Source organism: Pithys albifrons, chromosome 2 (genome assembly GCF_047495875.1).
Source record: "Pithys albifrons albifrons isolate INPA30051 chromosome 2, PitAlb_v1, whole genome shotgun sequence".
NCBI classification, from domain to species: Eukaryota; Metazoa; Chordata; class Aves; order Passeriformes; family Thamnophilidae; genus Pithys; species Pithys albifrons.
This window is the reverse complement of record NC_092459.1, coordinates 85972999-85992774: the sequence shown is the minus strand read 5'-3', so window position 1 is coordinate 85992774 and position 19776 is coordinate 85972999. Positions and strand designations below refer to the sequence as shown.

At 38.2% G+C, this 19776-nt stretch overlaps 1 protein-coding gene across 1 annotated transcript in view; it reads right to left on the bottom strand.

The window, feature by feature from the left end:
* ZFAND3 (zinc finger AN1-type containing 3) overlaps window positions 1-19776 on the bottom strand; it is a 137349-nt gene that overhangs the window by 17134 nt on the left and 100439 nt on the right. Inside the window, exons 5-6 of the mRNA XM_071576688.1 lie at window positions 17705-17770; window positions 3144-3314 (exon numbers count right to left, since the gene is read on the bottom strand). Coding sequence (XP_071432789.1) covers window positions 3144-3314; window positions 17705-17770 — 237 coding nt within the window. The remainder of the gene's footprint in view (window positions 1-3143; window positions 3315-17704; window positions 17771-19776) is intronic.

Sequence of the window (19776 nt, the reverse complement as noted above, 5' to 3'; positions counted from 1 at the left end):
TGTCTAAAATGCCATGTAGTGTCAAGGGAATGAGCCAGCAGCATCACCTCTCTCTGGACAGATATTACAGGAGACCATAGAGCCAGTATATATCTCTCAAAGATCTCTGAATTGGTGTGAAGCAGCAGCCCACTCCCTGTTCCCTTTTCAAAAAAGCTGTGTCCCATAATTATTTGGATCAATATTTGCACGTATGTCTACATTAAAACATTGTCCAGTATGTACATATTTTTCTTTCCACTATGTCTCACTAAATATCTCACTGGAAGAGTCACCAGGACACATCATCAAAAAAGGCGGTAACTTCCAGCACTTTTAACATTAGGACAAGATGTATAGCAGCAAACAATAAAATTACTTTTCTGTGGCGTTAATTTGGATTTTAACAACAGTGTTTCAGACACCACTTTGGAACATTTTTATGTGGCAAATCCTTTTTCCTTGCATCCAAGCAAACACATACATTTGTGATTCTGAAGATGATGTCTGCCTTTTCACTGATCCTGACTATCAGAATTTCTTTCAATGTTTAAAGTTGAGAGTTTTTTCCCCACATTTTTTCCCATTGCTTCAGTTAAGGGTTAAGATGTCAAGAATTTAATAGCAGCGGTTCAAAGTGCAGATCAAACAATGACCACTACTTTTGAAGAATGTATGTGCTTATTTTACACTAGTTGATTATCTCACCACCTCCAGCTGAACATGCATCATTACCTGTGCTTCATGTTATGACAAAAAAGAATAACCCGATCACATATGGATTTAGGAAATATTTTAAATGAATGAGCTTTTGATCTGGCTTGTCATTCATGACCTAGAGCAATCTAATCTTACAGACAGAAGGGCAAGTTGCTGAGAAGGGTTTCTAAGGCAGCATCTTTAAAAATTACAGCAGCCATGAGCTGATGAATATTGGTAAAGCAGCTCAGGTGATGTGAAGCTGAGATAACCTGTGTTGCTCAGTGGCAGAGTTTTGTCTGCTTCTTATTAATATGACTGCTAAAAGTACGTAGGACAGTGTATGCCTACATTCACATCACATTATAGATAACACACACTTACTGAATACAATGTTAATGAAACATTGTAATTGCAGAGACAAACCAATGATTCCTAGTTTTTTCAGGCCTGTTGTAAGCATGAAAATAGACCCTTGCCTTCTACTTCTCTCATTAAGTGTGTGGAATAGAAATGTTTGTAATACAAACTTTAAACTACATAGAATGTACCATAAGAATGCAAATTTTCATTTTGTCACTTATTGCTGAGGAACCCAGAATTTTTTCATATTAATGTTTTATTAAGACATTTTATAAACTTTAACAGAAATATTTCCATAAAGCCATATATAACCAGTAGAAACAATTTAAGGAATAATTCCTACAACGTTTATATTGCAACAGCTTTGAATTATGGAACCACTTCAAGAAAACCTGACAGGAACCAACGAGATTTATCTATAATCCAGTTTACAGGAAAAAAAAAGGCAGGTCTTATTTTATAATTCTAAAACATTTCTGATCAATAGAAGGACTTTTTAAAAGTTGCTTTCAACTTTGTTGCTGTTATATAGCTCCAATACAGCAGAAGGCAGGAAAGATTAATGATACAGCATAATGGCTAAGTAATCTTTTCTTCCAATCCTCCCCAAACTTTTAGCTGTCTTGCTCCCAATATTAGGGAGGATTCTTCTATTTCAATCAGGTATCTGTGAGCAGCTTCAATCATTTTAAACATGCCAAGAGCAGACCAAGAGCAGAAACTCCTGCCTCTATCATGCTGAGCAGAAAGAGCCATGCCAAACTGTCATTGATAGCTCTGAATCTTTTCAGGTTGATAAAAATGTTACCAGGTACTTCAAAATATCCTGACACATGATTTCCATAACAAGAATTTCACCATTACAGCTTTTGATGTCATGTTTGGTAGCTTCATAGATAACATCATAAGCTTGGCAGTGCTCCAGCATCTGAAACAAGGCCTGTCATGTCCAAAAGAGCACAACAGAACAGTAATCTCTACAGGCTGAAGACAGACAGATGCTGAAGAAGAGAACAAAGGATAACATAAAATCTTTGCAGCTTTCTAACGCTTCTTTTCACTCAGTATTTGTATTCAGTATAGGAGTAACTGGGTCTTTGTAACTCACTTAAGCCAATCCTTCCTCTCTACACTGCTGCTCTGAAGGACATGCTTTCTATCTAGAAATTGTTTTTATCATGATATTCTATATTTCATATGTACAATATGAATTGCACATATTGTCTATGCAAATTCTCCCTTGGAAATTATCCCCCTTTGGAAATTAGCCCCCTGCTGAGACACAGTGATGTAACTAAAACAAACTTCTCCAAATGTATCAATACAAGCATTGTCAAAGAGCACAATGCAAGCTTTCAATACATGATAATATGAAAAAATAATTAGCAGGTAAAACTACGATGTGCATCATCACTGGGTCTAATGAGCACATTTAAACCAGTTATGAACACAACTGCTCCATGAAGGAGAGAACATTCTGGAATCTAGTCACATTGATTATTGTTTCAGAAAGATTATTTGCATGTAATATGAAACCTAAAATTAGCTGTCTGCATGGGAATGTCCTGACACACAGGACACCTGAACAGTGTCATCAGCTTTGGAAAAGCCAATTTAGATGGTTTGAAGTGTACAATGTACAAGTCTTCCTCCACCAAGAACTAACTATGAGAATGAAAATATTTTCAGTTAGAAGTCTTTTTGGTTTTAACTTTTTAATCATACAACATGCAGAATGCAGAGGTTGACCTATGTTCCTTTACACCCTGTAAAACTTTCTCATCTTTGCATATTTCCTAATGTACTTCATATTTCTCCTGTCAAATGAGTTTGATGCTCTCCCGCCTTACAGGGACTTCTGAAGCTAAATTCATGAACATCTGAGATCTCTTAAGACAAGGCAGTACATCAGGGCCAAAATTTTAAAGGGGAAGTTAGATAGCAACTAATTATAACTTTTTGCTACCAGTGGAAGCTACAGGTTCTGTTTAAAGTATCTTTGAAAGATAAAAAGTGCAAGTGCTCTCTACATTTCCAGCTCCGCTATGGATCTGAGCATGGTTGGGTTAGAAAGTCAGAGGCTGCTGACAATCAGTACTTACCACAGCGACATGATCCCAGTTCCTGCTGTACTAGTTCCAGTTTTGTTTGGCACTGGAAGCATCGACGTCTACTCTTCTGTTTGGATCGACTGGTTTCTTCAGGCCTGTCATTACTGTCATCCAGTAGCCGTGGCCGTTTCACAGGAGAAGCCTCACTCTCCGACTGTGAATCTGTTGTATTCACAACAAATATTTTAGGAAAAATATTAGAACTTCCTTGCTGAGGCATCTCTTTGGGCAGATTGAAGGTATATTGCTTTCAGCTGGGGTCACCGCCAAGCAGTGTGATACTTCCCATTCTGCTGCATACACACATTTTCTTAACAACCAAAATGAGCATCAAGTAAAGGGCAAATTATCTTTGTTCCCTATAAGAACCTCTCCTGCTGTCAATACTGAATAAAAATGAAGTGATTAGCTTCCTTCCAGCCATGGTTTGGTCCTATAGAGATACATGTAACGTACACACCATCCTAAACAATTGCAGGCTTCATCTGTCATCTTGTGTAGTTTCTCTCACATGCCTTCTCCGTTCTCCCCATACAAACTAACTAAAAGAGGCTGCTAATGAAAAACAACCGAACACAAGTCCAACCTATTTCTTCCCTGGGCAGGAGGGAGATTTTTAAGGCACAGCAAGTAAATTGTAACTCTTACGACTGAAGGCAGTACCTGAAAGCACCATACTGATCTTCCCGCTCTTTCCACATGGCTAACAATTTTAATATAAATTAGTATACACCAACAATGCAAACCTAAAGAAAACAAGCACGATCTGCACATACTTTGTATAAATTCCAAATGCTCAGGCATTTTAAAAGAATTAGAATATTATTTGCATTAACAACTTTATAATTTCCAACTTTTAAGAAAATAGTGTGTGCAAAGCCTCAAGAAGTTAGAAGTTCAGGACAGGGTTCGAGAGTAGCACATGAAACGTACATTACTGACTGGCACGTGAGATGCTCCAGCCTTGTTGTTGTGGCATGTGAAAGCCAGCAAATTTCAGTGGATCTGCTCTGCAATCCAAGTCAGGACAGGTTAGATAAGACATTTTCCCTTCCCAAACCGGTGCACAGCAGGATGAGTGCTGTATTTCTTTGTAACAGGAACTGTAGACAATTTTAATCCCAACTGTACTAAAATTTAAATAATTTGTTGTAGTGCTGCAAGGAGCTGCTGAAAGCCATTACTGCAATCAGTCAGCATTCTAGCACACGATGGTGATCAAGGAAAAAAAATTAGTTCAGCTAAATCCCTTTTGAAAGGACATTAATCCAACAAATAACAGGGTAAGTACATCTTTTTGTCAGGATGATAACCTATTGAACATGTCTGTACCATTATTTTAAGATTCCATTTCTTTTGTCTGCTTTGTGTAGCTGTCTTGGATTACACAGGAAAAGGTAACTGCTGTGGCCAAAACACTGTCCATATCCCTGTTATGTCACCTATCTTACCCGATCCATGGCTTATCAACATCATGACTTTGCTTCAGCAAACACTCAGAGAAGTCAGACTCAAAACAACTGCTCGTTTCTCCCTCCGGGTATGCTTTGTTAATGTTCCCTGGATCCTCCCATGCAATACAGACTAACCCACATTTCTTACCTGTGTTTCAGCCCTTGCACCACAGTGTTCTTCCAGCTGTTGGACTCTGATGTTACAGCCATTACAAATACACAACTTGCTTCACTTGGGACTACTTTATTTCTGTCATATTGCTCTTAAGAGATGCTGAAAATGTGCTTGGCTTTACAATAAGTACAAAGTCTCCTTATCTCCCATTTCACAGTAGAGTGAACTCTTTCTGCACAGTATAAGGGAGTTAAGTTTTTATTAAGCTGCAGTGATTTTATCTGATGTGTGCCTCAAGAAAGATGCCTTTTTGAGCACTGTCATAGATTAAAATTTACACCTTACAAAATACGTGTATTAGGCCTAAACTGACATTCAGTACATAGCATACCCCACCTTTGCATGCTTGACTGTGTAGGAGCCTTGACAAGGAAATGAAAGCAGTGCATGATGAATTAATACAGTTATGGAACAACTAGTCCTGTCTTAAAGCTCTGCAGAAGACGATTCAAAGGAAAGATCCTCCAAACAGACTGCCTGGCACTCTGAACAGGGATCCCAACTCATTCTCCAAGGCCAACAGTCCTATCAGACAGACACTTGATTGCAGAGTGCCTAGAAGACCAGGCTAGCCTGGAGTGAAGGACGCGCCTTCAGCAGGCAGTTTGTGTACTGTAACCTGGCTGACTCAGTGCTCAGTATAAACCTGTTCTAGCTGACTTTGCCAAAGATGGTGAACTACATGATTTGTGGTTTACTCATTACTCGGAGAAACAGATACACTGCTATTTCAGAACAGTTACCACAGTTCCTACACATCTTTGCTTCTGGAAACATACACCATTCTGGTAGCTCTCAGAAGTAAATCTGGCATTCTGAATTAAGGTGATGGAAACCATAGTGGTCTGCTTATAATAAAATCCAAATACGGGATTCATGGTATGAATCAACTAGTGTCTAATAAGCTATTGAAACCATGTGCCTTAATGAGAAAAATACCCACCCCAAGACAGGCTAGTAGTCCCATAAATTAAAATATTTAATTATACACTTCCCATTAATTGGTAATGACTAACTAAATATTAGTGTAATTTGGTTAATATCACAGAAATGAAAATTTAGCTATATTTTAAAATGTGTATTTTTCTGCCATAAATTAAAACACCTTTAACACTGATGTAAACTTAACCTGACTCTCCTGAACTGTACCACACCTTGAACACATGAGCCCAAGATCATTCTCATTACAAATCAGACCAACAGCACAGGTGCTTACACCTTCTCATGGGCAAGTACAATGAGTGAGGAAAACAAACAGATCAGAAATTTGGAACTTTTAGATGCAGTCCTGTGTGCATTTCTTCCAGACCTTGTTGCCTTCCACAATACTGACACAAGCAATACAAGACACAAAGTAAATCTTCCAGCTCCTGGAATCTTGAAATGATGAAGTTCAGAGATCAGACAGCAAAAGGGAATTGTCATACACAGCCTTATTACCTGGACTGCAGCAGAAAAAAACCCTATGAAGAGGCTGAAGTGCTCCAACTAGAATCAAGAATAAATTCCCAGTGTGAACACTTAAACAATCACAACAGGCTATAGAGAAGAGGCTTCTCTCAGCCAGTGACTGACAGTGGCTTTCCTCAGAAGGACAGTTCCTGCAACAAGAATCGCTTCTTTTGCTTTTAAGAAACATTTTCCACACCCAATCCGTATTTTAGCATTATACCTAAAACAACAAATACCCAGTCTGAGAGAAAAAAAAATGCTCTGCTTTTACCCACAGATGTAAAAAAATCATAAAACTTCTCTGTAAAAATTAAGAAAAACAATAAGGATGAGAGATCCCCAAAATTTCACAAAGAAACTACTCAGCAGAGTAACTGCCATTGACACTTTCTGATCACAATTTTCTTTTAGAGTTAAAAAATAAGGATTCTTCTAATTGATATCTGATGATGGAGATCCTTCTAACTGTGGTGACTCTTTAAAAAAACCATTTGAAATGAATGAAGAAATTCAACTCAGCAAGACAAACTGGAGGTTTTTCTGGAATCAACAAGCTAAGCAGTGTTCTTAAAACTCTTGTGTCATGGACAGAAACTCATATTTGTTCCTCATTGTCACTGATCTTCATTACTCACATTCTCCCCTCAACATTTTTCAAATAAATGGTGTCTGTGCTGAATTCCACCCTCTTATTCTCCTGCCTTGGAGGAGTTTGCAGATTGTGTGCACATGGTTTCGGTAACAATCATGATGGCTCTTTCATGGCATTTTGGGGGTAGGCTGAGATTCTCTTGGTCCAACAGAGACGTGGGCTCAGAAAATGTACCAGGGAAGTAAGGAAGGATGGAAGAGATTGGAAAACAGTAAGAGAAAGAGGAACCCTCCTCTGCTGCTGCTTCCTTCAAGAAGATGAATCTGTTTAATCTCTGGTTTCATGACAGCTTTTGAGACACTCAGATTTTTTTCTCTTTTCATAAAGAACCCATCACACTGACAGACTGGCATTTAGGATCTCAGCTGTCTGTGCAAATACAAGAAAGAGCAATATTTAATGAACCCTCAAATCTTACTGCCATCTCCTCTGAAACTATTTTAAAAGAAGCTTGAGCTGTTAAAACCTCTGTCCCTAAAGAAACATACACGGTCAAAGACAATAACTATGTAACAGGGATTAACTACTGTTTGAGTAATAGCTTGTTGCCATTTCTAGTTGATTTTTTCCTTTTCACTATTCCATTCTTAGATGAGAAATTACTTTATTCCCTGGCATGTTGACTATGCATTAGAAATTTCATCTGGAGGAAATTTACAAATCTTTCCTTCCACATTTACCAGAATCATAATTTAAAATCACCTCCTCTACTTCAAATGAACCTAAAATTAACATTGTTGCTCTAAAACCCATTTGCTTGTTGACTGTTAATAAAGAGACAGATATTCAAGATTAACACCTTATGAGCCAAGTTTGACAATTGTGACTACAGTCTGTCCCTGTTGCTATACAGTGCTGTGGAAAAAGTTATTCTGAAACTGGTATTTACACTGAAATGAACACCTTCTCTTCTCCTCTCATACAATCATGACTGCATCTCAATGCTGTCCTCTTCAGAAGTACTCATGCTCATAAGAAATTTATGTCTTTTGTGAATTCACCCCAGGTTTTTATTAAAATACTACAGACAGATGTCTCAAGAAGTCTTACATAAACCCTTTGCTAGTATTTAAAACCACACAATCTCTTTTCCAGTATCATCGCAGTGCTCTCAGCATCACTATCTCAATGATTTATTATTTCCCCTCCATAGAGTTTAAAACCAACTTCACTAAAACTCAATGTCTCTAAACAATGTGGAATAGAGAGACCACATAGGAATAGTCTCTACAGAACTCACATCCCTTCACTCGCTTCTTTGCCTCAGGAGGCTCTCCATGAAAACACACTGGAGACTATAAATAACCCCCACAAGTTGCATTATGTAAGGTATTATTTCTCATCCATCACCAACAGGCATGCAACAGAAGCTGTTTCCAGCTCTAATGAGTAAAAACAACCAATAAAAACCCCACACAACTTTTAGCCTAGCTGTTTGAGATCCATAATTGAAGAGTTGCTGCAAGAGGTTCCAAATGCAAAACATTACTGATGTGCTTCAAACTCTGACAGAAAAACTCACCTTCTCTCCTTTGAAATAGATTAACAAAAAAGGATTCCGCTATAGACAATGAGTTGAAGTGTTGGAGTTTCTTTAACAAATAATAAAAAACCAGAAAATAAAAAGAAAAAAAAAAGGAGGAACTTAGTATGTACTGCTTTGAGTGTAAGCATGGCACAAATAACACATGTTTCCAGGCAAGAAGACATGGAACTTGATGCTGAAGGGGTTTTTGATTTTTTGATTTTCACATTTTGTAGATTTTAGGAACACAGTAGCTGTAGCAAAGTAGATTTTTAGTAGGTTAATATTTCTAGCTTAAGTTTAATATCTTTCTATCGCTACCCTTGTCCCAGAATAGGGAGCTCAAATTCCTTTAGTTATTTAATCTTGTTTAGACTCTCTTCAATGTAGAATGCTGCCGACTATCAGAAGGCCTGCAGAATGAGACATAAACATAAGCAAACAGCCCTGGGACTCAGAACATTGGAAGAACTCCAGAAACCAGAGGAAGAGGAGAATGATGAAGACAGAGGGTCTCACTGACCCCAGACCCAAATCCTAAGGGGTTGGAACAGGGGTGGGACCAGGGCTGGACCAAGAGATGTGTAAAGTAATGATTGGAGTGATCATATTATAAAAGCCATGAAAACTAGAGCTTAGGGGGCACGTGCATGTCATCATGTATTCCTGTGGGCCATAGGCCTGATATTAAAGGACTTTTACTTTTTATCTTATCCCATACTAACGTGGCTCAGAGTCCTGTTTTGTTGGGGTCAGTCATGGCATCAATATATATGTGAGCCAATGAGTATTAATGCTGGCACACGATTTCAAGGAAACAGAAAAGTGTGGGAGCACAACCATACATGTAACATTCCACCTGCACATAAGAAAACACCTTTTTACTTTAGGGGAGACCTGACACTGGCTCGGGTTGCCCAGGTGGGTTTGTGGAAGCTCCATCCTTGAAGGCACTCAAAACCTAAAAAGACATGGCTCTCAACCTGCTCTGAGCAAGGAGGTTACACCAGTCTCCAGAGGTCCCTTCCACCCTCAGCTTTCTGCAATTCTGCAACTCATGGATAGGAAGATAAAATAAAAACGTATACAGTAATTCCTGCCTATCTGTCACATTTTTGGTTTTCCTCTAAACCTGTATTGTCAGTATTATGATCTGTCAAAAAGGAAGTCTATACTATAGACTGCAGCTATACTGCAGTGTTACCTAATGAGGCTATTAACTACCATCTCTAATAAAACAGAAGAGACTAATCTAGTGCATGTTGAAAATTTTATGACAAATAGTGAACTACATACACTCCTGTATGCATTTCAGCTAATATATAATTAGAAAAAGTGTGAAAATGGCTATTATCCTTTCTTGTCAATAAAATTAGTAATTGTTAAACTAAGTGAAAAGCTAATTAGTTTTCATCTCATATTTAGGCTCCTATACTACACCTGTTTCATAGTTATGTTTTTGCATTACTAACCCCACACTCTCTGATATCAGCATGTCTTTAGTTAATAGAAATGTTCATTTATTTCTCATTTTTACTCAAATACTAAATTAATTCAAACAAGCACACATTTAAATGTATTCAGCCTCCTGTACTGTACAGTTCCTTCGATGGATTAACTCAGGGCATTTCAATTAGTTAACACATGTCCAAAGGCAATGGACACTTCTGTTGCTGCTGACTCAAAGAACGATTTTGTTTGTTTAGATAACTATGTGAATGGAGTTCCTTTCCTGAATTATACCAACAGGCAAAAGAGTCCACAACAACAGACGAGCTTGTGAAGAGAGAACAAGTTGGACAGTCCTGCAGAGCACCTGGCCTGCTGTTCATCTCATGCTCCGAGGGTAAACAGCTGAAGAACGTGTTTAAAAACAGATGCTGGCAGCATAACCACACACAGACAGTGCTGCTGGGATCTGCAGGCATGAGACTGAATTCCTGGTGTCTCCATTACTGAGGACAACTGATGCAGGGTAGAAGCTTGACTCTTCTAAGGATGTTAAGGGAAGCTAGTTTAGGTTGTCAGTCTATTTTCTTTAAGAGCTGACAAACAGCATCTCAGGACCTTAATATAGTCAGACTATTAAAGAGAACGAACCTTGAAAAGGCCAGAAGAGGAAAAAGGGCCAGAAGAAGAAGAAAGGCCAAAACACTCAACTCAATGGCTTTCAAAAAATTATTTTACAGGTGTCAATTTGAGCTTCTTTTCTCATTATTAAATCAAGTATTTTAGCAGCACAGGGTTAGGATTGGGAGAGAGACAAAGGCAAATTCTGGTGACAGTTAAAGTTGAAGAATGAAAGGACATCATAAGTGGCTTGAATAATCGGAACAGGATTATTAAGTGAAGGGATAATGCGCATATACAGATAGCCAAATGGAAGAATGGACACAAGAAGGAAGAAAAAAACCATAGCATGGGAATATACATGATGGGAAAGTTATAAAGGAAAATCATAAACATCTTGGCCTTTCTGCAGCACCTGAAGACTACGTAGCAGTATGTGCATATTTACATATATGAATATGTATGTAGAAATACATACAAATAAGCTCACACTGGTTCGGATAAAATGAAAAATCCAAAAGCATTCAGCAATATTAGTTTTGGTTTTGCTGACTTTAATGAGAGCCCTCTTAATGCTTTGTGAAATTCTCTAATATTGGATTAACAAGAATATATAATGCTATAAATATTGCATATTTGCTAGTCAGCTCCAGAGTGCATAAATAAGCGCACTGCTGCTCTGCTTCCAAATCCTAGTGGTATACTCCAGCTATGCCCTCATCAATCAGACGGTATACAGTATTCAGGAAGGTAATTCTTCAAACTAATAGCCTAAAACCAGTTCTATATAGAAAATACTTGCTCTGTTATTTTTCACTCATACACTGAGTTTTCCTTAGTAGACCCTTCCCCCCACTGGTGTAATGAGGGTTTTCCAAGGCTAAAAAAGAGATTCAGAAGAGGAATTGTAAAGAACCCTTGCCTGCTAGCAGTAAAAAAATACATATTTTCAATATTTATCTTTCAAAAAACTGATTTGTCATTAACTGCAGAACCTCAGTGATGCCATTAGCAACAGAAATCTTGTAATGAGAGACCATAGTTCCAAGGACTGTAACTCATTAATGTCAAGGAAAAGAAAAACCTAAGAGGTCTTGTATTTTGATAAAAATGTTACTGAATGCATTGTGAGCAGGTTCTGAAATGTACAGCTAATCTATCTTCAAAGTACACTTGGTTTTGACTCCATTATTTTAAATAAAGCTTAAAAATCAGATTGCATTTTGTGTTACTTTTGTTAGCAATTTTTGTCAGGGGAAAAACAATGAGCCCTGGCATAGAAGACCATTCCTGTATGACTGCTTGCTGTCTACACTCCATCAGAAGGTAGGCTGGATTTTTTAGTAAGCAGTTCTTACTATTTGGAAAGGAGAAGTTTGGAAAGCTTCTATACCCAGCTGAACCAAACACCAGGTCTACACAAAGGGAGAGTTAGAACAGACCAGCGCACCTGGGAGGATGCAACAGCACTGTCTTGTGTCTTACATCCAGCTCTTTTTCAACCCTCTTTTGCCCCAAGATTGGTCTCACTGGTTATTCCCTGAAGTTTATGTTATGGGAAACAATTTGGAACAGGAATACAAAAAAGAAGTAACTTGTAGGTTCACTAAATGGTCATGTAAACAAGTTCCTCACTTCATAGGAAGATATGCTTTCCCTCATGTACGCTCAACAGACTAAACAATACTTCCAAGAGACTCTGGAATTACCTTCATATATTTTTAAGGTCCTTATGACAATTATCATCTAAATGAAAATACTGAAAACTTGTTCTCAAAAGATGTCTGATGCCCACTGTAATAATTAGTCAGAATAGAGACCTTCACTAAGAGTCAGATGACACCCTTGGGGCATTGCCCTCACACCATGAACAGGACCATGGATTAGCTCCTTGTAGGTTACGTGTGTTTTAAATAGTGAAAAAAGATATTTAAAAATTAAATATAAGTGGCTGTTTGTTTAAAATGTATCTCAGGACAGTTACTTACTGCAGAACTTAAAAAAACTCTCAAGTGCAATTAAATAACAAAAATTATAAAAATCTGTGTCTCATTTGCTAAAGCATACCAACAAGGAAGCTGCCTGCTCTGTCCAGATCAGATCAGGGTGCTGCCTGCTGAGGTGAAATCAACTCTTCTTTAGCCTGACAGGAGTTGGGTTTTTAAGGTTAGTGATCTTGCCTGTTCCTTGCGCCATCCACCACACTCTCCTGCTATTGGACAAACCCAATCAAAATTAAAGCAAACCCTAAGCTTTCCCCAATCCTGTTCCAACAGGTTGTAGAAGGGAAACACAAGATACATAACCCTCATTTCTTTGCCCTTCAAATTAATGGAGATGTGGCTTATTTAAAACTATTCCAGCAGTCTGTGGCCATGAAACAAATTTAGAGCTGCTGGGAGCTCAATGCCAAGTAAGCTCAATAGATGTATGTGCTTTGATAGTAACTATGTATCTACTGTCAAAGGTCACTTAACTGACCAGAGAGACTCTGATAGTTCTGAAAACTAAACACGGCATGAAAATACTAAAAAATATTCAAGGTAAAGTTGCTTCATTATAACCAAAATATACATAAAGGATAAAATATTTAGTCGTGTGTTTCAATATTTACTCTTCTGTTTCAACAAATTTGAGGACAAATCCTTTGTCATAATTCCCTACAACTTCAGTAAAAAGATGGTAATATGTGAATTCTAAAGGACAAGGAAAAGACATCTTGAAAATGTACAGTTTTGTATTTGGCAACAATTTCATCAACCAGACTGAGAAAAACCTATCAGACCACAGAGAAAATGTGGTGCGAAAGTGTTGAGGGCAGCAGCACATATTTTTTTCAGGACACGAGAGTCTCTTTTCCCAACGCACATGTCACTTATCCTGCTAATGTCCCCAGAAAACCCTGCGGCATGGGCTGTTCTCCCAGATCTTTGCTTTGCACTGACCACCCCAACGCTCCTACCTTTCCACAAGTGCCTCTCCTGGCTCCTCTCTGCAGTGCTTTGAGACACTAAATGCCAACTGTACTTCTAGAGCCTGTCAGCCTCAGTTCTCAGTAAGTAGTATGAATGCTATTGAGGTTACACTAAATACCTTTAATCACTCAGATAATAATTGTTTTCTGTTAGTATCACTGAAGAATTAGGTTGGAAGGGATTTCTGGGGACACCTAGTTCAGCCTCCTGCTCGACGCAGAGTAAACATCCAGGTTTTATAATCATCTTCAAAACATTGCCTGTAAGAACCTGTAATTCATCTATACAGATGAAAGAAAGCTTTCACAGCCGTGTCACATTTTTCGTCCCTGTGGCCACTTCACCTTCCTCGCTTTATGAACAATGCAAAGAAAAGGTACACCTGCAAACCAGTAAGTATGAAAGTTAATTTCAAAGAAATCCTATGAAAAGTTTCCATTCATCTCAGTCTAGTGTACTTTAGCACAAGCAGATCTTAAGTATTCCTGTCCTAATACCATAAGATAGAAAAATAATCTATTTATTTTATTGTGGCTGTACTGAATAGACAAGCACAGGAGTCACTGTTTTGACTTGCTGTCACGCTGCTGGACACCTTTTCATTTCCAAACGCTGCATTTTTTCCACTACTCAGAAAAAAATGATCTTCAAAGGTAAACAGCATGAGCAATGAATGTACAAACTAAGAAGATGCCTGCAAAACTTCTTTTTAGATCAAAGCAAGTACTGGCTAAATTTCAAGGCATTTTTTTCACTACAGTTTAGTAAAGAGATGATTCAGATGTCTAGCATAGAAATGTGCTAGACTGTGATATATAAAAATCAAGAAAGACTTTTAAAAAAATTACCAATTATTGTGTGCTAATAAGCTCTTATAAACCTTCCCATGAACAGCTGAAGTTTTTAAAACTCACAGGTAAGGATCATCACAGCTATAGCTCACTCCTAACAAACTTTTTGACATATTGACCCCAAATCCATTACTCTGGATTCTCCAAGCATACTGATTATAACTCATTTAGTCTAAAATGCTCGGCATGCATTCAGTGTAAAAGAATGTTCAGCTGAACCGTATCCACTATTTTTAATGAACACAGGTGACTTTTTAATGTTGAAAAAGATGATAGTAAAAATAAATCTTACAATTAGAGCAAGTCCTTAATTTTGGTTATGACTATTATGAACTTCACCACTAGGAGGATTTTAATTTACAATAATCATAACACTTTGAGAAGGCTCTTAGATAACCAGAAGGAGAGGAAACCAATCTGTCCACCCAGATAGCAGGAAGCACAGAACAGATAATACAGACTGTCACAGAAATAGGCAATACGATGAGGCAGTAAAAACCCATCAACATACATCATCTGATCACGGCACAGTGTCATCTCCCAGCCTCTATTAGCTCTTGCAGCATCAGTGCAAGTCCCAGACACTTTATCCTGTTTATAATTGCTGATGAGCAGTAATAAGATCTCCATGCCTCAGCTCCTGTCTGTTCCACTTCAGCACCCATCTATTAGGTTGTAACTTTTATTTACAGCCTTGCTTGATGTGCTGTTCTATTAGCACCGCTGGAAACTGAGTGCCGGGGGGGGGGGGGGGGGGGGGGGGGAAGAGCATCCCTAATGGGCACTATTATTGCTAGGGCTGGGTGATTTATTTATGCTGCTCAAAGGCTGATCTACCACCACTTTCCTGTCAGTGAAAGAGCTCCAAGAAGGTTGGATTTCTAATACAATGCCCTCCAGAAGTCAAACACTAAAGAACACCTTAATAGTCCCTTGGAACACCAATGAGAAACATACCTCAAAGTCAGTTTAATGCTATAAAGCCCACTTCAATACTCTTTTGTGTATTTTTTTCTCTCAGGAGCTTAACTTCAGAGCAATTAAAAAAACCTGCATCTATTTAGTGGTGTATGAGGTCCTTTTGTCCTTACTCAATACATAGAGACCGTTTAAAAAAAATCGCATCAGTTTAATGATTTTGTGGGTTTGGCTCTGGCTGAAAATCTGGGTACTTTTATTTCCACAACCTGACCTTCCTGTACCTCCTAAAAGGCTGTCCTATTGATAGAGCAGGTTCAGCCTCAAAACATTTAGATTCCTGGCACTGCTACAAGCAAGAATATGTCTTCGTATAAGAACATCAATAAACTCAAAACTTCAAAAAGGACCACAGGCCTGCTTAGCCACTACTCATGCAGTGAAAGAATTATTTCCATCTTCCAGACTCAAATTTTAAACTAGAAAACACACAGAGCAAAGAGATGGGCACTCACTTGTACAACATAAACACTACCACACCAATCTATGACAGATATTCTCATAAAATGTGAGCTATCTACACACATAATTATATTAAGTATTAAAGATGCATGTTTCTCATGAACTGCTACAGAGAACTAAAGTACTTAGAACCTCCCCGACTTTATGGATATATGAATTGATTGCATCATTACCGCATTTTATCTGCCTGTTTCTACCACCTTCTCTACTGCACAATTAAAAACTAACAGAGCACATTCACACAGTTCCATCAATTTTTTTACCATGTTTTTTTAATCTGCATGAAAATGTTTTAAAATCTGGCTATTCAGAATTGCGTTGTAAATCATCATTAAAGTTGTTCTGCAGAAAAACAAGAGTAATATGCCACTTGGTACTGCACTTCCACAACATGGGCACCTGATATAAATGGGATCTGGATGCCCTGCAGACCAGAGTAAGCCTCACAGTATCTGCCATCAATCATCATATTACCTAACCATTAGGAAACAAATCAAAATACATAAGAGGCTATACACTAGGCCACACAGTCCCATTTTTTCCCTACAAAATCTTCAGACTGCTGGCTCTCAAAAACCTTTGAGGCATCATCCAAACTAATGATTGCAAGGCTTTATTCGTTCTTTTTTTATTATAATCCTTGTCCTGTGGGCACACTGGAATAGAAACACTTTTTACCACAGTGATGACTCTGGCAAATAGGAGGAAAAAGCCCATTATTTGGTATCATAATACTGGTTTTTTATCAGAACAGCTCCTACAGCATGCAGGTTGACAAGTGCATTAGGTAAAATCTTTTTTCTGTAAAAGAACTTTTCCGGTGTCTTTGCAGATTTATTGTTTTGATCTTTCTTCAGTTGTTACATTTATGCTAATAAAATATGAGAGGTTTGTGTCTTCTTTAATACCCTCCTGATAGTAACTTATATATAAGTAGGTCAAATTCCTAATTTTCTCTCTCAAATGCTGATTTAGGGAATTTTAGGTAAAAACTATGCTTGAAGGGGGAACAAAATTACACAGATGAAATACAACACAACATTCTTCCTTCAAAGCTCTTCAAAGCAGAAGAAATGTAGAATACTTATACAAAATAGGCTTATACACAACGTGTACTGTTGACAAATATCACTCGCGTCACTTAAATGCCTTCCTAGGAAGAGACAAACAGTAACCTGAAATACTTCTTGAAAGAATGACTTCAGAGGCAATTTACTTTGTACTCCTTAAAGAATCAGTGCCCTTAATCAAGCAGATTCTTTAAGAATCTTCCTTTCTGTACACTCAGTATGGCTCAATTGGTACATAAACGCAAATATAGGCAAAAATTATTTTGGAAACGCAGATTGCTAGAATGTTACCACTACCTACACACCCTGCTACTCCATAGGAGGTTATGGCTTCCTACAGTGGTATTGGTGGAAAGGATTGTATGAGCTCTCCTTAGTCCATACAAAACCAAAGCCTGGAAACCTGAGCCAATGAAGGTACCTTGGCTGCCTGCCTGAATGAGTGCTCACCTGATTCTTCATGACAGAGCTGATACTGAAGCAGTGACTTCAGCCAGCAATGACCTAACTTGTCACTACTAATACTACCTCTGTAAAGAGATTATCCTTCTATATCCTGCATGTAGAAATAAAGACATCAAAATGACCCAAAGCAGGTAAAATCTAGTCTCAGTGCAAACATCAGCTGTCTATACTGCATCTCTGATCAGGGAAAACAAAGTCAATATACTCCACACATTTTTCTACTCGATACCTTCCATTTCAAGGGGAGGATTTGCAAAACACTATCACAGTCATTAAGATGTAAATCAAACCAATCATTCGCGCATGTCTTGTTTTCACAAAGATTGACTGGAAACAGAACGCATTTATGGAATTGTTTAACAAGATTCCATACAGTTAAGTATCATGCAAAACCTAATGCCTTGGTTCCCACAAAACACATACCTGAGTCGCAAGATCTTTTGGTTGGTGTGGTTAACGAGGCATGAGCTGTACCTGTGCATGGCCCACCTGGAAACAGAAAAGATCATATGTCTCAAAATAGCACCTATATTTAGTATTTGAAACCACATCAAGATTATACTTAGGAACATAAAACACTGAGGAGCATTTATCGTTGGAAAGCACATTCAGACATAGTCTGCTACTCAGTATTTCCTTCCCAGACAAATCTGATTATGTCTCATGCTGAAAAAAACACATGAAGAACTGGGACAAAGTTATACTTGATAAATATTTCAAGAGGCATTTTTAGGAAAATACACCCTGTAATTGCAACGGTAGAAATGTATCCAACCAATCTACAAGTAACACAAGGGACAAAGTGATCCCTGCTCTGATGTTGACAGGAACCTTGCTACTGACTCCAGTGAGGTAACAACCTTCCCTCTTATCTTGTCCTCATTATGTGTTCTAAATGGGGCACAAGCACATATTAATGAACTCCTTCCATGTTGTAGGTTTTTCAGCTTTGGACTCTTGCCCACTCATCTGGTATCTGCTTGGTAGTAAATTGCTTTCTGGCTTTTTCCTTAACATTCATCATTATTGAGGAGTTCGCCAGAGATCTTGCTAAAATAGCAATCAGTTGAGGGTACTCAGTGACTTGCAGTCAAAATAAATAAATAAAAATAAAATGTAGGGAAGCCAAGACAAACTGACATTAGCATTACCAGTGGTAATAACACATCATAGTTTTGGAAACAGGATATTATAAATTGGATCATGCTAGAGAGCCTGAAATTGAGTTAGACCTACTAGAGTTTGGCTATCAAAATACCAATAATCAAGTTTGCATTGAACTGCTGGTGATATAGCAGTACTTTGCAGGCAATACAACAGAGCTTAGTAACAAGGATAATCCTGACATAAGTCTTCATGTCCTGAAAAATACCTTTTCCTTTATCTTTTTTTCAGTATTGGCATATTTGGAAAGCAACACTTAAAAAAAATAAAAAGGAAAATAAATTTCTGCAAATGGGAGGAAAATATGTGAGGAAATTACTTTGGCACTTTTGATTTCAATGAAATGCACTTAGGAACAAAGATTTACCCTTCCAGTTTTCCAGAGAAAAACCAATACATTTTTTGAGGTTTTTGTTCTCCCAAAAAGTCCCTCTGGCAGCACACACCATTTCAGAGCTATACATAGCAGGTCATCTTTTAGGAGGTGGTTGCGCAGGCCAAGCCAGTTCTCTGCCTGCAGGCAAACACTGCGGCCACTCATTAGAGCCTGGCCTGAGGTTAAGCGAAGTGATGGGACATGGAGAAACTACTGAATGCGACGTAAGAAATTGCTGTTTGTGAGAGGCAACAGTGTAAGTTGGCAGATGTTACAGGCAGTGTTGCAAGGCTGTTGGATTTTGGAGCTGGTAAGGAGTGAGCTGCTGAGAAACAGGTGAACTCCATAGGTAAGTGGAGGGGGGTGATGGGGACCTCTCCGATTGTCAAGTCTGCATAAGAGAAGCGGCAAACTTGTTTTTGCAGTGAGGAAGACTGGGAGTCCTAGGGTGGATGGATGCCTTTCCTAGGCAACAATAAAGCATCCTGAATGGATCGATCAAGCATCCCAGTATCACCAAGGTGGTGCCTGCTTCAGGCTTGACAGCACAGGCAACAACAACTGCTTCACAACCAGAAATGGTAAAGTAAGCTGAAATAATTTTTTATAACATAACTTTTTCTAGGCCAGAATATAAAAAAGTAAATATTACCTTGATCTATAAGTTAGTAAGAGGCTCAAAAAATGCCTGGTCTAGAGTTTGGTGCATTTGGAAAGAAAATCAGTCCTGGAACAGAATCCTTAGCAAATTTTTCACTGAAACCTTTTGAATATTCAAGAGATTACAGAACAGATCTGTTAAGGTAGTCTCAACTTTCAAAGACCAGGTATTTGGTTTTAACTTGGAAGCTGTGTAAACAATATATACAACATGGTATGGAATTTCAATGAACTGACTTCAGATCACAGATGCCTCTTAAGATGCAGAAGCTCTTCTGTAAATAATTTTAGTTAC